This window comes from Gavia stellata, chromosome Z (assembly GCF_030936135.1).
Source record: "Gavia stellata isolate bGavSte3 chromosome Z, bGavSte3.hap2, whole genome shotgun sequence".
Classification (NCBI taxonomy): Eukaryota; Metazoa; Chordata; class Aves; order Gaviiformes; family Gaviidae; genus Gavia; species Gavia stellata.
The window spans coordinates 29960693-29980688 of record NC_082637.1 but is presented as its reverse complement, the minus strand read 5'-3'; the positions used below and the strand labels follow the sequence as shown (position 1 = coordinate 29980688).

Below are 19996 nucleotides of genomic sequence, written 5' to 3'. Positions count from 1 at the left end.
ACTAGTAACATGCCCCCCTGCAGTTACATGTGTTAGATAATGTAAGGCAATATTTCATATTTAGCAGCATCTTCTTTTTGCCACGGACACAATGCATTTCTATAACTTCAGTTGAAAATGCTTAAAAACCTTGGTGAATTACATAGGATTCAGCACCATGCAATATCTACGCAGCTAGACGTCAACAGGTGGAACCTGGATTTGTTTTAATTGTCGCATTGATGCATTTACACACTCCCCCATCCTGACCTGGGAGGCTGGAAGCTATACTGACAAACTGCAGTGCTCTTGAGTGATGCCTCTTCTCTAAACTGTACACCTCGAAGTAACCATTTATCAGCAAGAGGAAAAAAAATATTCAGTGAGAAAACTGATGTATCCTCTCTTTAAGTGCCCTACAGACCTAAGATAAAGAAGTCACTTGTTCTTACCAAAAGGGAAGTAAGTCACCTACGACTACCAGTAATCCAGCACTATTAACAATTCTTGGATAAAGCTACTGCAGCATTTTGATTGCAGTGAAAAGCAGATAAATGGTTTGAAAGAGAAAGCACAGTGTCCTGAGGTTAACAAAAAGATCTGCAGGCTTGCAAAGGAATGTTTTGGTTCTAAGAGTCCTGGTTGGGAGCTCTTTACAAAATGACGATATTCAGCATCCTACTACCTAAGTGATCAGAGTAGCTTCATTTTTCATAAGACATTCATGCAAGTCCAAAGCATAAGCCACTGCCTGCTGAAGTGGAGCTGCAGCAAAACCAAATCAGTGAAGAAGATGCTTTCATTCTAAACCATCTGGAAAGGTAGAGGTAGGCACCTCACACTACTTCAGTCTTTTGTGTTTTCAGTTATAGCTTCTCTCTTGAGAGGAAGGTGAGCATTCAGTGTTGCACTGACTGCTAATGATAATGATTAATGAGCAGTCCAGTTTTTCTGGGAAGCCATTGTGCTAGATAATGAAGTGCTTTTATCCTAGAGGAGAAGCAAGAGCGATATCCTTTACAAGACAGGGAAAAAAAAGTGGGAAAAAATGGCCTCAAGTTTGGCGAATTAAAGCACAACAAAAATGGCCAGCACTGTTTGAACATAGTGTATAAACATTCGTCTAAACCTGCTAACACTCCTACATGGTAGGTATCTTGCTGTGGATGTGAATGTGCAGTTGGAGAATATGAGATACAATCAATAAGCCAAGGCTTTGCAGAAAGTCGGTTGTAGAACTGGAACTGGATTTAAGAACTGCCATTCAGTCCCACAATCCTTATACTTTAGGAAGTTGCTTGAACTGAGATACCTACATGTTAATTTTGATCTTTAATTGCTACAGGTCTCTGGAAGACTCAGTTTTGCTTCTTGTGAAAGAAAAGAGCACTAGCTTACTTAGTATATATTATAAATGATTTGCATTTACTTTCTGTTGTTTTCAAAGCTTTCCTTAACAAGATTTTCTTGCTGATAGTGCTCTTTCGTTTCCACCCAGTAGACCAAAGAACAAACTAATACTGAAGCTGAAGAACAACAGCATCATAAATACATCAGATTTGTTTGGAAGGCAAAACACAGTATATGATAGATTTTAAATAGTATAAAAGTGCTCAGCAGAATATGAAAGCAGATATTACACTAATGATTTTGATACAGAGAGCTAGCAGCTATTCAAGACACCAAACTGTCAAGATTTTTTTAAATGTTGTGGTCACATTTTGAATTATACTCACTTAAAAGTCTGCTGAAAATAGAGTTTTCATGAATCTAATTTATGATGTCAAATTGAAATTAACCAAAATATTTTGAAGAACCTAAAAAAACTCTCTAATTAAACCACTTGCATTAGATTATTTTATTAAAGAATAATTACACTTTTCTTTAAAGGCTTTGCTTTCATCTGGAAGTTTAGACAAATCCATATTTTATTCAGAGTCTTTGCTTAGTGACTACATAGAGATCACCATGCCATGGTGACATGTTTTCCTCTCTGACTGTATTACATAATTAATGACATTTGTTTTAAGGACTCAGGTGTAATACCTCATCTGAAAGCACTGTGACAAACAGGGTGCCTATGGGAGATGGGCATGCACTTCCAGAATCCAGTTTGTGAAGTTTTTGTTTTCATTGTTTCTGCTTTGTTATGCAGTATTTGACAAAGTCATTTTTATCTGAGTAAAAAGCAAAGAAAAATAGGAAACCTTCCATGAAACCTCTTACTGCTGATATAGTATAGTAGATGCTCAGGAAGGATTATGGAGCTCGGAAAAGAGCAGGCAGCCATTTGCGTCAGGATGAAATCATATGTAATGAGGAGCAGAATAAATCAAGACACATTCACATCTCTGTCTGAAACTGCAGCAGCTAGCTTAAGCAGTTTCCTTCACCTGTGCACAGCAGTGCAATAATAAACTCCACTTTGTTTACTCTGAAAAATAAGTTAGAAGTACTAGCATCTCTGACTGGCACACAACTAGAGCAATGGCCCCATAGAAGATGCAGAGGGCTACCGTGTGCTCTCCAGATCCCATGGGCAGAGAGGCAGAAAGGAGTAGATAACGCTGTGATGTCAGTAATGGAAATAACAGACCTTTATACATCAACAGTCTTTCCTTGCTCAAAACTGGTCAAGGATGGGGTAGAATGATTACCACCAAAGCAGGAGGCCTCCAGCTCACACTGCAGACTACAGCAAGTCTGAGCACAGTGTCAAGCGGTTTGCAATTAAATGAAACAAAACAGCAAAGGAACGGGTTTTTTTCCCCCCTCCATCCAAAAATCCCCTAAGCGTTAGGCATTTCCCCTACCAAAGCAGGACTTCCTGTGCCTGGTTAAGCTGACTTACTGCTGAAGTGGTGGGACAAATCCCTCTTCCTCAGCACCAACATTTCATAGTGGCAGTAAGCAGCAGCATTTTCTTTTATATTTCATGAGAAAATAAAATTATAAATAAACTTTAAATTATACGATTTTTCCTATTAAGAATAGAAAGGTATTGAAAGAAATAAATCTTGGAATGTTTTGACATTTTCAGGGAACTATTTTTATTAAAGAAATGTAGGTACACAACAAAAAGAAGTGCTCAATTTCACAGTGCACAAAGAAGGTGGGCTGGTTGATCTCTGTGGCATAAATCAGAAATAGCATCATTTAAAAGAATGGCATTACACCAGTATAAAAACTAGCAAGAGCTAAGTTCAAAGACTATAACAGAAGACTCTGCTTCTCCTATCACAAAGGAAAAAGCTATTATTAAAAAAAAAAAGAAGACTTTTTTCCTTTGAAATGTCTTACATTGGCAAAAAAAACCCCCACCAAGTAAACAAAATCTTTGCATTTCTTTTAAACAATCAGGAGAAAAACTGAAGCTACATGTTTCACCAGTATTTGTCTGGACATGTGTAAAGGTATTATTATGCCAGTAAGAGCTTACCAGACTGTATTTTCATTTATTTGTTATTCAAGTACATTTCTGTATGTAACCCTCTCCTACATTCACGGTAACATTAATAGAAAGCAGCTAATTATTTTATCCATTTTTCATTCTTTTAATATCTAAATCTATAGCACTGGTAAAAAAAAATTGGTTTGCAGACTTACAATCAAAAGTTAGAAAACATTAAATCACCTATAACACACTAGCAGGCCATGACACTCAGTTATGACTAAATGCTAGCACATTGCTTAGTTAAGACAGGATGGTTCTACATATTAGAGGAAAGCGAATAAAATAACATGAAACACTTAATATCTGGCTCTATTCAAATTCAGAGTTACTTTGCATAGGTTAGTTTAATCTCAGGCTCAAAACAGTATTCATCATGCAAATGACTAAGCAAAGAGAATGGCATGATGGTTAAATTAAGCAAATACATTGGCCTACATACCCTAACTACGCTTTTGCTCACCAAAGGGAGCACTGGCATGATTGTGTAGCAAAAGGGTCTCAGATGTGGCTAGGTGATTCTGACTTGTGGGGAAAGGAGATGCTTTCAACGGCACTGCGCAAACACAAGTGTTACTTCCTGGACCCCACCAAGTTCCTGACTCTGCTGTTTCATAATGTTTGCAAAGCTGCCTCGTCTGACTTTCTGGGGAAGTATTGCTGCAGCTCATTGACAATTTCAGTTGGCAACTCCCCGTTCTTGCTCCAAACATGTTTGTTGTCACAAGGCAGTCGAAACATGACCTAGCATTTCTGCATTTTGTTCACCATTTCCCCAGTGTATCTAACTAACTGTCTTTAGGGTTTAATTTGGGTATTAACCGATTGAGTTTCCAGTTTACAGCATAACACTACCTATGGCATGCCAGTTGTGTCATCACCATTGATTCAATAATTAAGGTAAAGATTAATGAAGGCAAACATTCTTTATAGATAATTGCTTAATTGTTGCAAGTTAGGCTGGACAGATCCTACTTCGTTTTGTTACCACGACTTTTACTTTGGGTGAAAATCAAAACAGAGCCCAAAGAGCCTGAAGAGATTAAGCGTGCTGGGTGTGAACTCTTGCACAAAGACTGTAACTGTAGAGCTGTAGCAAGCACTTCTTCTAATGTGGGGGTGTGTATTCAATACAGACACCCCAGCAACTGAAGGATAGTGTGGAGACACCCAAACTTGCTTCAGGAGATGCACAGATTAATTTTCAGCCTGGTGGCTTTGATATTCATGATGTCTGGCTACAGAAGTTTACTTTGGTGAGAACTAAAGAGAATATTCTGTGCAGACTCAACTCTCTTTCTAGTTCAGCAACAATGCCATTGCTAATGCTTTCAATTTTCAAAAGCAGACCTTTAGCCACTACCAGGCTGAACGCTGGAGTTGACACATGCTACTCTGTATTGGGGCCAGACAATTAATAGGAAAGTTAAAATTCTGTCTTATGCTTTCATTTAAAAAAAAAAAAAAGGCATCGTTACTCAAGTTCATTTACATTTGCACTTTCAGTTGTATAAAAACTACTTCCCCTATAGAAATGTCTCCATAAAACCCCTAAAAGCTGAAAAAATAAAAAAACCAGACATTCAATTCTGTCTGTGATACACAGAGAAGACAGAAGTACCGTAACACTCTGCATTTTGGCATTCTGGTGCTGAGAGCACAAAGAAACTGCTCTCAGGAGTTTGAATATCACAGATTCACGACACAGCCCAGGAATAAATCCTCCAAAACTTCTAATGAGGCTCTATCCAAACTGGCTGGCTTACTCATTTCCCTGCTGACACCACATTGCAAGTTGTTATTGTAAGATAAGATGCCACTTCCTCTTTTTGCTTTCCTTAAAAGCTGAGACCCAAATCCAGGTGTCACCAACAGCCCCACTGGCTCTCCAATCTCCCATGAAGGTGTGGAGTACCTCGCCAGGATAAATTAGTCTGCAGCCTTGCAGTTCTGAGTTGTACTGAACCACAAGTCTTCCCTTTCCCTTCTCCGCTCCCAGGTGGGGTCAGGTGAGCGGGTGGTTTGCTAATCTCTGCTGCAAGAAGTGAGTAGCTTTTACATCCCTTTATTCAGCTTCTTCATTCTGTAATTCCTTACTGATAGTCACATCTTCGCGACTAATGCAATTCAGTACCTAGCTACTGTTTCAGGGATCAGAAAAGTCCATTAGAATAGCATCAACTACTGCTGTAAGAAGCATTCTGCTTTACTTCCATGCTTTCACTAACACAATGGTCACATGAAAGCTAGTATTTCTGTATCTATAATACAGCGATACACCTGTTTTGAATTATTGCTAGTTAGCTATTACCAATATCACTGCTCACTATCACTACTCTGCTACACAAACATGTTGAAGCACATTCTCTTGATAGTCATTTCTTCGCAGAGACTCAGATGTGCCAGATCACTAAGAAATCATGGGAATTGCTCAGTTGCATTCTACTGAGCACTGTGGTCTCCTTGAAACTATCAAAACAGAACAGATTTAATAAAAATAATGACACACTCTAGAGTCCTTGTTCATGGTGAAAATGTACACAGAGCAACACATTACAACCTCAGATGCTCAGATGACTCAAATAAACAGTAGAAACCACCCAGCACGAACATTTACCAAAACTGTTAAAAAAGGTATGTTCTACTGGGAAAAAAACGCACAAGAGGAAAGATATATATATGCGCCAAGTCAATGAGAGCTGTTAGGCAGGTTTTTTGACAATTTAGAAAAATTTTCAAAGGACAACATAATTAGGTTAGTAAATACACTATAGAACAACGTGCAGGTGTTTTGTCTTGAAATGGCTAGTGAGATTAAATCATCAGCCTAACACATAGCCTTTAACTGTTTAAAAAATATTTTTAGTTTCTATTTTTGAAAAAAAAAATCTAAATCACAATTATTTTTGAAAATGGATCTTAAGAATTTAAAAAATACATGTTATTTCTTACCTATAAATGGTATGGGGAACGTACACTTCTCTAATTGGGAATTCCAAAATCTCTTTGTGAGGACGATTACGGTTTTCTGGAAATGGCTTCACTGGTAGTAATTCTGGTGTCAGACAATAACCAAGGTTTTCTGGAGCTGGGGAAATCTCCAGTTTAAGTGTTCCTTTAAAAAAAAATCACAAAATCTCAGCAAAAACATAAAAAATAACCAATGTATAATAAAACAAAAATGAAAACAATATGTCAGGTTACATAGAAATAGTAAGGAAATAATAACTGTATCTTTGGCTTGAAGGTTGCATGATAATGAAAGCATAGGAGTAGAAAGATACACAGGAACTAACCTACACACATCCCTACACATCAGGCCAATATATAGCACTTTATGTTTACCCTGTACAATTTCAAAGAAACAGGAAAGAAGGAAGGAATACTATAGGCTGTGTTGAAGTTCTAGTATTTTTCACACACAAATAATACAAAATTTGTCTCGGAGACAAAGGATAAAAGGGTTGCTGTCTAATAGAGTTCTCTTTCACTCCCCCCACTCAGATTCTGCTCTGATTAATCTCTGCCAAAGTAGACACTACCTACCAGGAAAGCCAGGCTCGCTGTGGTGAGCAGTTAAACAGTTAACACTGGTAACATTTACCCAAATATAACTAGACTTTCAATTTAAATTCTCTGTTGTGATACGTGAAAACCATTTGGGGAACTCAGACTTGCCATTCCTGGCAATCAGCTAAAAAGGCAAAACAGCTTTGCACTCAGTTCATGTTTTTTAACCCAGAAGAGCTTGAGCTGTAATTTATGTAAAAAGAAAAAATAAGCTGGTCAGGTTTTTGACAGTAGCCAAACACTATCTCTGCTTCTCTACTTTGTCAGCTAACACTGACCCAAATACCCAAATAAGATGAAATGTGTACACATTTTAATCTTCATCTGTAAAATATGACCCATTTAAAAACATTGCAGGGAAATAGCGAAGATCTCAGAAACCTGCTTTAAACCACTGTCTTCAAACAGTTTGAATAATAACAAAAGACGTCCAGTAGATACACTGTAAATTAGGGAGAAAAGCAAATAATTTTTCAATATCAAGCTAAATATAATTCTCCATACTCACTCATACAGAAAAATACCTCAAAAGCATCTGTGCTCAGGTACACACTGGGAACCCAGGAAGTTCCACAATAGCACATACTATAGACTTAGACAAGTTAATTATATTTTGGGGTGGAATTTACAGAACAATTTAGGGGAGAAAAGTGAATATATCCTTTTCCATGCAAAATTAATTATGTACCTGGTAAAGTCTTAACTCTTCTCTGCAAGGAAGATGATCTTTTGAAATCAGCTAGAAATTTGAACAGATCTTCATCACTGAGCCTGTCTCCTTCCTACCAGGAGAAAGGCAAAAATCAGTACCTTTATAACAATACTCCATAACACTGAGGAAAGCTTCTGAGTGAACCATGTCCTTGAAGCATGCAAAGCAAGTAGGTTACTGACTACTTGACAGCACTTATCCTCTGTTCCCACACGAACATCACTGGTAATTTTTCCTGATGCAGTTCACATCACAAACGAAAAATGTCTTAGGCAATCAGAAATAGAGTATCCAATACCTGTTTAAAGAAGGTGCTGAGGGTCAGAGAGATTGTTTTGAAGTTTGATACTGGATAACTGTCTTCCAAGCTGAGACTTCTCTCAGAAAGTCTTCTCGCCTGTAGCAGCGTTGCCCTCTTGTCACTAGTGGATCCCTTCCCTTCAAAGGGAAATTAAATGAAACATCAACTTACTTTGTGTTGCTTCAGTACAAAGACTATCAGAATACACAGAAATCCACAACTTCCCAGCAACATCAGAGGATAGAGAGAGTACCTAAAACATTCCACTACTTTTATTGTGGACTATGCAAAACAGTGGAATGCCAGGACACACGTAGTGAAGTGAAATTATTTCTGCTGCAGACCGCAAGGTTATTCAGATTTTTAGTTCATGAGTTATAAAGCACATATTGGTCAATTTTGTTGACCAATGGTCCTGTATACTCTAGAACCTAAGATGATACCTATTTTGATTGCCCTGTATTGCAAATGAACTCCATATGGCAACAGGAGTTTTACTTCTACAAAGCCACTGTCCAAGCAGAATTGGGCCTAAAACATGGAAGAATACTTAGCGTACATAAAAATAAATATGCAGAGATGAAACAGTGAGCATATTAAGTTGTAAGTGTTTGCAGCACTGAAAAGGAAGGCTGAGAAGATGTGACTTTGAATCTATTTTTTACTCTTGATGCCCGAGTGAATGACATTGTTTCCTATGCACAGTCCTACTGAAGAGTGGCTTTGCATTAGTTAGAAAAGTTAGACAACTACCGTTTAAACCTTCGGCCTCAGGTATTTCTCGTTCAAGTGTTGAAAGGTTGAAAAAATTAGTTAGGCTTATGGGAATCCAGGCGAACGGCATTCTGTATTTCCCCAAACGCTGACAAAAGGATTCAGCTTGGGCTTTCAGTTTTTCAATCTTTTCTTTTGTCTAAGACAAAGAAAATAACTATTGTTTAAAAAGCAATCAGTTGTTTTAATGCTACTGTAGATAAAAAATGGAAATTACATATTTACAGTTCAGTAAATAACTTGCATTCTTATCTCTTGTGTTTTGTTGCTACATCACTGTCAGGGTCATAGCTGTTTTGATTTGTACATTCAATTCTCATTTCTTTTCAATGACTAATTTTCATAATAGAAAAGGAGAATGCAGATCTTTTTGCAGTGATCCTCAAGGCCAGCATGAGCAATCACCACGAAATGTTAGCAGGTTCTACTTACTTCATCAGATACAGAAACAATATTCTGCTGAAAGCAATAGTCTAAAGGCAAGAGATTTGTGGAAGTTCAGCAAACATTGTCAGCCTGCTCCAGGGAGGTAAATGACCATGAATTCCCTGAACAGAGCTCATACTATCTATAGATGACAGCACTGAACTGTCTACATACACACTACAACAGGTTATTTGCCCATTCACATCAATAACATGTCTCTGAGGTACAAATATTTCTGCTAACTCCATATTGCATTGTCATCTCCTTTGCTCACCCCTATCTGCTTCATGACTCAAGACTTTGTCAGTATTGATTTCCAAAGGGGTCAGCGATGAAAGTGCACCTTGCCTTCTCATGACTTCTTCCTGTCAGTCACAGACACCTGACTGCTTGCACCATGGATGCACCAACTGGCTTCCTCCCCAGTGTTCTTGGGATTCTGCCCTATTCCAAAGGGTCTGCTCTTTCTCTGTTTTTTTCTTGTGCATGCATTTTTTGATCTAAACACTCTTTATAGTTATTTACTTACCTTGCCAGCCTCACTTTCTTTAAGAACCATGTAGGGTTCTGCACAGTCTCCGATTTCTCCTTGCTGAAGCACTTTTTCTATCTACAAAAAGCAGTAAAATAAGACACTCACAAAGAAAAAATATCACCCAAATAATGACATCGCTTCTCTAGCAGTAAGAAAGAGCCTGCCTAAATGCGCAATATAGAAGTCTTAAAACTGTCTTTAAGGAGTAACTGATACTAAACCTTCTCCTAGTTTTCCATATGGTTTGTTAGAAAGCAGAAAATACATACGTGACAACACCGTCAATCAGGTACTACTGCATTTTCACTGAAATCAGGAAAATTAAGACATTCCGAATGAAGTGGTTCAGGCTAACTCAGCTTCAGAATTAAATAAACAAAATGATGCAAAGTGCACTAAACCAAAGTCAAAAATCTTCCACATAATGTAATTAAAATTAAAAAAAAAGGCTTATCTCACTTTACTTGAAATTTCCTTTAGACAGAGATAGGAAATTCTAAATACTTAGTAGAACTAGAACACAGGGTTTCAATACAACTTCTTAGCTTGGGAGTGAGATATACCAGTGGACACCCGCATACGTATTATTAAAAACTATCAGCATTCATCTCAGCTACAGGAAACTCATGTTTGTCAGCTGCACAAACTCATACAACAGGCACAGCCAGGAACAGCAAGAATGGTGTTGAAGTAGCACTGTAACATACCTTTATTACTAGGTATATATCCGATGAGGGATAAGTGACAGAAAATACTGCCGATCTTGCCTGAGTGGACAAGTCAATGGAGGGTGTATGAGAACGCAAGAATCCTCTTAATGAATCAGGGTTGAGGTCACAATGAAAATTTTCTGAGATCTTGAAAAGAAAAAGAATTAAAATGTATTGCAAAGCAAAAATGCATCAAATTTTATTTTAAAATAAGACAAAAGTAGTAACTAGAACTACAAAATAAACAGTTGCAAGCATGTGACTTCAAACAAAAAAAATCCTGGATCGGACTGCATGTGTGAAAAAGTTGCATGTTTTTTGTAAGTTTTCCTAAATTATTACTCCAGAGATAAAATCCAAGCCAACTGAACAAAAATACTGTATGCACACTTACCTTTTTTCTTTCTTTTATATCATAGAGAGCTATGCATGCAAACAAAGGTTCAATCTCTATATCAAACCTGTTAAGGAAAGACGCACAGGACACTGATTAACACTGCACTTTTATGACTCCATATAATAAAAAAATGAAGGGGCTATATTTCGACTGGCACTTCCTTTAGAAAATAAGGAGAAATATTTAGTTCCAGACCTCAGCTCTCTCAAAGCCTGGAGGATTTTTTTATTAGTGCATTTTATTAGATGATTTCAAGACGAAAAGAAAGGAAGTAAACTGCCCACAATGTATTTTCTAAATTTGTCAGGAAGGTGGTCTCAGATGTCAGTTAAAAATGATCATATCTTTTTAAATTTTTTTTCTGTTTGTCAAGTCCAGTAGCGTGTACGGAGACCAATCTAGTTTGTTGGAAATATATAATTTGGGCTCATTCCCAACTCCTTTTCACCCTGACAAGTCAAAGGATTCTGTAATGATGGACAGAAATAGTCCTCTGCTACTCTACAAAAGAACAAGTAAGCACGTAAACGCTTGCTGAACAGGACACGTGTAGTGCTGTAGCAGGGTTGCAGTACACTGGTATGAACTGAGAAATGGTGAGCGAGGCTTGTGAAGGATACTTACTTCAGAGTCTGCAGCTTCACCAAAATCCTGTTGCCCAGATGTTCCTTTGGGCGATCCGGCACCGGCCGTATCTCCACCGCATCTTCCTATCATTAAACAGTTATTCTAGTCGTACTCAATTAAAACAACTGTAAATTTACATACTTACATAACACCTCGATGTGACATTAACTGGGCCACTGCTACAGACTAGCACCTTCCCCCACTCAGCAGGCATTTCATTTCTTCAGAGACGAAAGAAAATTAGTTTATATTCCTGAATATTTACACTTCTGACCCCCATCTGGCATTTCCAAGCAAGCGTCACAGCGAAGGGTAACACCCTGGCACAACCGAATCACCAGCATGGGGCTTGACCTGCACGAAGTGGTTGGACTTGATGATCTTACAGGTCTTTTCCAACCTTAATGATTCTGTGATTCTGTGATTCTGTGATTCTGTGAAGCGGGGTATGAGGAAGCCTCAGGCAACACCACGAGTCCGAGTACAACCCCCTGCATGCACGTTCAAGATAGCTGACAGGAGCCCACAGTGACGCGCCTTCACCCTGTTATTCTCCAAGAGAGACAGGTACCCAGGCCACAAACCCTGGTTTTCGACCGCGGTGCAGCTTTAACCTTAAACACGCCGGAACAGCCAGCTCAGGAAGGCTTGTGGGCCAGCCAGCCCCGGAGCTCACCTCATCCACGGAGGGGTAGAGGGCGAGGAGCTCGGCGTGCCTGTTGGTGCGCCGTGCCTCCTCGTTCTGTCTCTCGAACTCCTCGGCGCTGACATGCCGCAGCAGGTTTTCCAGGCGGGGGTCTGGCTGCAGGCTGCGCAGGTCGAAGTCGGAGGAGGCGAGGGTCGCCCTTGAGGCCTCCTCGGGGAGCGTGTGGACGTGTCGGGGCCCCGCCTGTTGGAGAACAACAAAATGGCGAGATGTGGCTTGGACACCAGGGTGTCATGAAACATCTCTTGCTTGTCTGGCAGAGAGGACCTTACCGCCGCCTCTGCCGTGAGGCCTAATGGCAAGCACGGCTCTCCGCTTGACGCCATTACAGAGATCCTAGGATGCCTCCTTTGAGGACAGCTGCTGTACCGGATGACTTTTCCCAAAGTGAAGAAAATGTACCTGGAAGTTTGTATCGCCAGAATCCAATGTTTCCGATTCAAATGTTTGTTTTTGAAGCGTCTTGTGAAAATCTTTTCGGGATCCCTTGTTTTTCAGGCTACAAGTGTCTGAAATCCCTTGGTTCCTTCCACAGAGAAGCCCGAGCAAGTCAGGACAGCACGAGGAGCAGTTAAGAGAAAATAAAACAGGAAAGACAAATTTAAAAGAATATTAAGCAACTGGAAACTTTATTGTGCAAAAGAGCAGCACAGCACAGCTTTTATGCATAAATGTGACATTTCGCAATGTTTAATTGTTTTATCACACCATTGCAACTCTATCATGTATATTAAGAACGGTTTTAAAAGGGAGAAAATTCATTCAGATCACTTTTGCATAGACTGTGAGCCTGAGACAGCAGCAAAACCTGACCTAGGTACAAATTTAACTCTGAGCTGCTCAGTGGACACGGTGATTATCTCAGTGACCTTAAGAACATACATCAGGATCCTTATCTCTTGGCTGGCTTTTTGCTCCTGCAATTATACATCAAGGAGCTTACTGCTCTTGTCCTGGACCTAGCTGGTATCCCAAGTTGATCACATACAACAATCTACATCTTTCAAACAGTGCCTGTTTTTGAGGAGCGCTATTGCTACGGCACAATGTAACCCTCCCTGCTGGCAAGTCCCCAAAATTTTGCAGCAAGGTACCAATTTCAAGTTACATTTTTGTGGCAGATGGAAAAAAACCAGCAGGTACCCTGAGAAAAGATACCAGGTGCATCCAGAGCTCTATTTCTTCCGCTTTAGTATGCAATTTGCTAAATCCTGTGATGGCCTTTTTGCAATCATCCTCCTGAGTTACAGTATCCTGCTTCATTCATTTTCCTTTTCCTAACACTCCCAAAGTAATGTCTAAACATCTGAGTACTTCCATAAAGATGCTACGATAAGCAATTATTGATCAGGGGGACACCTTTTTATTACATTTTGGGAGTAACTGTATTATATGCTCTGGTGTGTTTTAATTTTAATTGTTTGCATTTTAATCGTTTACCAGTTCACTGCAAATGAAAACTGAAGTCATTAAAGAGACAATCCCAGCTCTCCTTGGATGTGACCTTGTTTTGGAACTGCCTTAATCATCCAGAATGAAAGACAGAAATTCTGCACGAATTTACTTTAAGACACTTCAGCATCCAAAAAAGGTTTTCTTGATTATTTTTTCACTACCTCCGGTGGCAAACAAATGATTAATGGAGAGATTTATGTAGCTGAGATCACACTTTCCCTGTGGTGTACAAGCTACACTAGAGATGCCTTTCCCCTAAAGTATTCCTGGAAAATTTATTTATATTGTTTATTTCTTTTGAAAAGCACGGTAGCAATTAAAATTCACCAAGAGGCAAACCCTGCTTTTAGCACACACGTCGATTTAATGGCCACATACTGAATTGAGAAAATGGGACGAGGAAAAGGAACAAAGGACAAACTGAAAGAAGAAACCGACAGGCACAGGAACAAGCATCCCATGCAGCCTCTGGCAAAAACACATGGACACCTCAGCTGCATCCAGCCCCTCTGTCATATCCCTCTCTGCCCTGAGGCACGAGGACCACCTTTGCGCATGCCACCCACCGAAGACTCTTCGATCTCCTGTTCTGAACCTTCACATCCATGAATGGATGAAAGTCATGTCTCTTGTCCATAGCTCACCAGGCCATGTGTTCAGCAACCTGTCCTACGAATCTTTGTCTCCCAAGCAGGCAACTACAGATCTTCCAGCCTGTCTCAAAACAATGCAAAGCTTTCTACAACTACTTTTTCTCACTTCTCCCCTGGTGTCTTTTCTTCCCCCCACATATCTTTTGAGAACAGTGTCCAAGCATAACATGAGACCCCCAATAACAAACTATCACTGGTTTATGTGACACTGTAGCATCTTTTACACTGTATTGTTCTTTGCAATTTTTAATAACTTTCTTGCTTTGTTAGCCATAGCGGTCAAAGCTCAGCTCTCTGGCAGGGCCGTTCATCATGTTTACCACAGACTCAACTGCTCAATAAAGTTTTTGAATGCAAATTTGCCTTACCTGAATGAAAGAAATAGTAAAACACACAACAAATCTTTTCACACATGTATATTTCTACAGCTGCATTCACATTTCTACAAGCACATGTAAGTGCAAAAATAGCTATGTTCTTTTCTTCACCTCACCTAATTTACTGCTTGCTCCCTGCTCGTGTACACAGACAAAGCTGCACGCTGGCTTGTTACAGCGCACTTGGAACAACACTGTGTGAAAAAGCTAGTGCCTGTGCTTTGAGCGGTGCAGGTGGAGAGCCTGCAAAACCCGCTAGCTTATTTTTAGTGATGCACTGTGGAACAGTTCTGAGAACTCAATCAATTTCATCAGCACCCCCAGAGGAAGTCTCTTAATAACCTTCAGCAGCTGCTCTGTCCGTGCACAAGCTGCACAACTAAACAATGCAATTCCTTTACAGTCACCAGGAGTCAACCCATAACATGCTGACTGCTGATGTACATCAGGTCAGAAAAACAGAGAGTAGCAAGGGCAGGTGAAGGTGCACAACAAAATGGCAGCAAATGTGCCAGCACTCTACCATTGACTGCTACTTCTGCTTCTCAAGAACAGGGCATGAGCGCAGGAGGGGCTGAACAGGAAGCAGCACAGAAAAACAGAGCTCGAAAATCCTCTTTCTGAAGAACAGGAGGGGTTGTGGGGAAGGAGGTGAGCTCCACTGGCACAGCGCATCCCTGAGAGTCTGGGGACAGACACCCCCATACAGAAAGCACTGATTAAGAGTTCCCTTCACATTTAATACATGAAATGGAATGAAATGAAATGAAATGAAATTATAAAATAAAATAAAATAAAATAAAATAAAATTAAATTAAATTTTAAAAAAAAGAAAATTAAGTCACTTGTAATGACTACAGGTTCAATTCTGTGTGTTGAATTACACTGACCCCAAATGCAGAAATCGCTTACTGATGTAAAATAGTAAAGTTGGATGTTAGACTAGTAATCCCATGAATACAATCAATCACTGCTGGGAAAGACCTTAATCCTCATTTTTTTGCTACTAGCACTCTCTTTTGTTTTCAGACACCATTAGAAATCAGATCATGTTGAATTTTCAGGGCATGGAGGGGAAAATAAAGAGCATACAAAAGTGATCTTTATCCCTGTTATCTTTCCTTCTAGTGTGATCAAATAGTAGTAGATTCCTGATTTAGATAAATCATCATTACAGACAGTTAATGTGAATTTCTTCCCAATTAATTCCCAGAATGCCTGATAATTAAGAAGCTGATGCAACAATATTTAGCTATAGCCCAACGGCTCAAACAAAACAATATGGTTATATATACTACTGAAAAGTCAGTTCTTGTCTTCAGTCACAGATTCAAATCATTATTCTTTAGGATTACTTACAATAGCATGTATCTCCTCTCTGACAAATAAGATGCAAGGTATTTTCTATTTTATTTACTTGTATGTAGCTTACTTTCGATTCACAATCAGCCACTCCCGGATATACGTCTGAACACAGTCTCTGACATGTGAGTCCAGTTCAACCCTGGGGAAAAAGCAACATATAGTAAATATTTTAGTACCTAGGTTATACCTTGACGACAAAGAAATTTATCTAAACATGCAGTTCAGATAAAGGCCTCTCTATTTGTCCTCTTCTGTATATTTATTTTTCTGCTAAACTATTGCTTGAGGTTTAAAGAATTCTGTGTACTGCATGAATTCACTGATGCAGGTTTTTGTTACTGTGTTTATAAATTAACAAACACATTTAACAGAGGTAACTATTTGCCACACTATGCATTTCATTAATATAAGACCAATATTGCTACAAAACACAGCAAAATAAAAGAAATTATACCAGGTACTCATCTCTGTGATTTTCAAAACCTGGTACCAAGTCTTAACACATAGAGATATTTTTCCAGAGGCCTCAGCTCCTGGACTCTTGCAACTACATAATGTCTTTACGCTTTTTGAGTCATTTTCTCTTTCTCATAGAAATGAAACAAATTCTAAAAAGGGAGCCTAAGCTTTTAATCAGATACCATAATAAGATCTAAGAATATGTTATAATTTAAGTTTATGATTTTCAAAGAAGTCTCATTTAATGTAGGTGGTTGTCAGTGCTACCTGATAGACTGGATACTGATTGGAACTTAAATATTATAAGCTAAGGTCGATGTCCATGAATTTGCTGTCATGATGTTGTAGCATAATTCCCTATTGTAAAAAATTTTAGTGATCTGTGCCAAAATCACTTCTTATGTCCTCCGATCCAAGTAGTAAAAGAGTAGGATACACATGCAATGCAGGAATGGGTGAAAGGTATGACAATTTTTAGCACTTTCCACCCAGAACTCTTAACAGATTTGCAACCGATTGCCAAGACCGGCTAACAACCGATACAGGTTCATGCATGCACTGCTGGATGGAGCCTTAGCCAATACCAGACTGCTGTGTGCCCCTGCCACTGGTGGACTGATACAGCACATGGTCAGATCCTGCATCTGGTTCGGGTGGGATGTGTGTTTGCAAGCAGGCAGCACGTTAACCCAGTTTGGTCAGTGGTATCTGTTTCCTGCTCTCGGTGTAGGAAGACACCACAGACTACATCGCAGGCGAATTTTTGGTGTATGCCCCTCCTGTGCTCTCATCTTCCCTAACACACCCTGTCATGCTTGACCGGGATTTTCTGTGAAAGCACTAACATTGGTAATGGTGGTATGAACGGCTAAATGGGAAGCTGCTGTGTAAAATAATCTGCTGAAAGCATATTTGTTGGTATTGACTACTTAAGCTTTGCCACAGACTCCTTACAAAACGCTTGATGTCACCATGGTGCAAATCAGGCCTAAAACTGGTTGTACAGTGTGAGTCTATGCATTTCCCTACTGGAAAAACAAATAGAAAACTGCTGTTTTAAACAGCAAGTATGCTGGGGAGTAACCTTGGAAATAGGGGAGAAATGGTCATATGTTTTAAATCTCTTTTCAAAGTTGGATAGTTTTTTACTATTTTTGTCCATCATTTAAATAAATGGGAACTTCAATCACCAAAATATTCATTGTCTCCCACATCCATTCTCTCTCCCCAATCCACAGGAAAAGAAGAGTTCATGATAAAGATTGGAACATTTTCTATGAGTAACTTCAACTGAAAATCACCTTTTGTGCAAATGTTACAAAACCCCCTAGCAGTGGTATGATTCAAAGAGTTCACAGGTGACCTAGCATGGCACATCACCTCTACCGCCTTTGCTCTCCTGTACTTCCCGAGAGATGCACTGGGCTAAGAAGGAACTTGCAGGCTGAGATCTGGCTTAGAGACAGGGGTTCTCAGCTAGTCCACAGTTGGCAAAAATCATATAAACTGTGGTTCATATAAACTGTGGTTCCTGCTTAGCCTCATTGCATTTGGTATGTTGGGCAGAAAACACTGAACAAATACCCCTGTTGTACAGGGCTCTAGTTTATATAGCTGGTCAGTATGGATTAGAGCAGGCTGTAACAACTTCTGCAGGAGCAGAGGGGGATGCAAGTCTACCTTGTGAGCCAGGACACCATAAGCTAAGCTTTCAGCGTTCAGGTTCAGCACAGCAGAGAATATAGACTGTGTCATTCATTCCCAGAATATAGTGGAAGGAGCCAGTCCCCCATCCCAAACACGCTACACGGTTAGCTGTCTTTGCAGACATAGCAGTTTGGGGCTAAGTTGATGCTGACTTCACGTTTATCTGGCTGTTACTGCTTGCAAAATTCAATAGGCCTTTGTGGTTCTACTTGATGGTACCACTTACAGCGAAACAATCCTTGAAGAGTATTTTGTATACTGTGCATAGGACTCTCCTAAACCACATCAGAAAACTCTCCAAGGCATCCCTTTTTATCACTCTGAAAAATTCTGTTGCCCCTAGTTTGCCTGTTTATCAAACCAGCTTAAATATTTCCAGGATGGCCGAGCACCAGTATCAACACATGCTACCTATTTTAATTTAAAAGCTGTTGAAAATAGTGGAATTATTTCACTAATGTCAGCCTGAAACCAAAAGTGATTCCTAAACTAGAAATTAACACCTTTTTTTTCCCCCAAACCTTGTGAAGTACGAACTATTTCCCCCCATTTAAGCAAGAAAGGTACTGAGAAAACGATGCTTAGTGATATGATCAACACAATGTAACACATAGCTGGCAAAAAAAAAAAAAAAAGAAAAAAAGAAAGCCCCTTCAATCCTATGCTTACTACATGATCAGAATCAACTTCCACCTCTGGGATCACAGCTACAAAATTATTTTTCATACTACCCTCCTGCCCTTCTTTACTCTTCTTCCTGGTCTATGCCTACCTCAAATCTGCTGCTACCAGCTAGCTCAGGAAGTCATGTAAGCGCTTGCATAATTTTAAGTGCGCAAGAATCAACGGCAAAATTCAAATGTTTAAAGTTCAGCAAGTGCCTAATGGCTGGATGGATGGCAGAGTGAGGTGTCTGACTGAACATCTTCAAAACCATTTTTAAACCTGCAGCGTTTCAGAGGGAGAGAAAGTCTCCTTACCCATCTTCTGGCATAGAGGGTTGCAAAGTCCTGCACTCTTTGGGTGTAAAGACAACGTCCAAGTCATCTTCAGGAAAGTCACCAAGTTCTTGTGCTAGTTCTGAGTCCAAGTTGTTCAGCCGTGTCATTAGGAAGCCTTCAAAATCTACTGGGTCTACTGCGTCGTAAAAGGAAGGCTGATGGAAGAAATAACAGGGTGTTTATTTTAGCAACAACAGGTTTTTCTTAATAGTGTAATTTAGGCTTACTTAATTCTTGTCATTGTCCCTTTATTTATTAAACATTGGAAATAGACTCCTAACCTTATATGCAGTGCCACTGCATATAATATGCAGTGCCACTGCATATAATACAGGGAAAAGTTGCTAATGAAACATTCAGTTGAAAAAAGAAAGGGAACAAAGAGAGAAAAGTTTTAAAACATAAAGAAGAAACAGAAGATACTACACCTAAATCCAAATCTGCACCTATTTTCTCTGTTGAGCTTTCCTAGATGCTGGTAGAAGGAGGGTTGGCTGAGGCACATCCTTGATGCCCTCAGATGTGTTCTGCTGGATTCCCGTGAAGTGCACTCAATCCCCCTTGTCTAATCCATAGTATTAATCAGAGTTATGAAAAAGGCGGCAGTGAGTAGGAGCAACAGAGGACAAAGGCAGGTGAGCAAAATGGTAGTGACAGGCATCTCCAGCTGGCAGAGAGCGGCCAATGGACTCTGCAGCACATGTGACGAAAGGCACTGGCAATAACAAGGCCAAGGCAGTAAGTCTTGGAAGTTACACTGAGCTAAGGGCCAACTATAAGCACCACGGCTG

General features: G+C 39.6%; 1 protein-coding gene across 1 annotated transcript in view; it reads right to left on the bottom strand.

The window, feature by feature from the left end:
- Positions 1-19327, bottom strand: part of DOCK8 (dedicator of cytokinesis 8) — a 70703-nt gene extending 51376 nt beyond the window's left edge. The window contains exons 1-12 of the mRNA XM_059834333.1: positions 19185-19327; positions 16106-16177; positions 12591-12714; positions 12159-12371; positions 11480-11565; positions 10853-10919; positions 10456-10605; positions 9743-9823; positions 8767-8926; positions 8011-8150; positions 7689-7782; positions 6383-6545 (exon numbers count right to left, since the gene is read on the bottom strand). Coding sequence (XP_059690316.1) covers positions 6383-6545; positions 7689-7782; positions 8011-8150; positions 8767-8926; positions 9743-9823; positions 10456-10605; positions 10853-10919; positions 11480-11565; positions 12159-12371; positions 12591-12714; positions 16106-16177; positions 19185-19312 — 1478 coding nt within the window. The 5' untranslated portion in view covers positions 19313-19327. The remainder of the gene's footprint in view (positions 1-6382; positions 6546-7688; positions 7783-8010; positions 8151-8766; positions 8927-9742; positions 9824-10455; positions 10606-10852; positions 10920-11479; positions 11566-12158; positions 12372-12590; positions 12715-16105; positions 16178-19184) is intronic.
- Between the last annotated feature and the right edge of the window lie 669 nt (positions 19328-19996).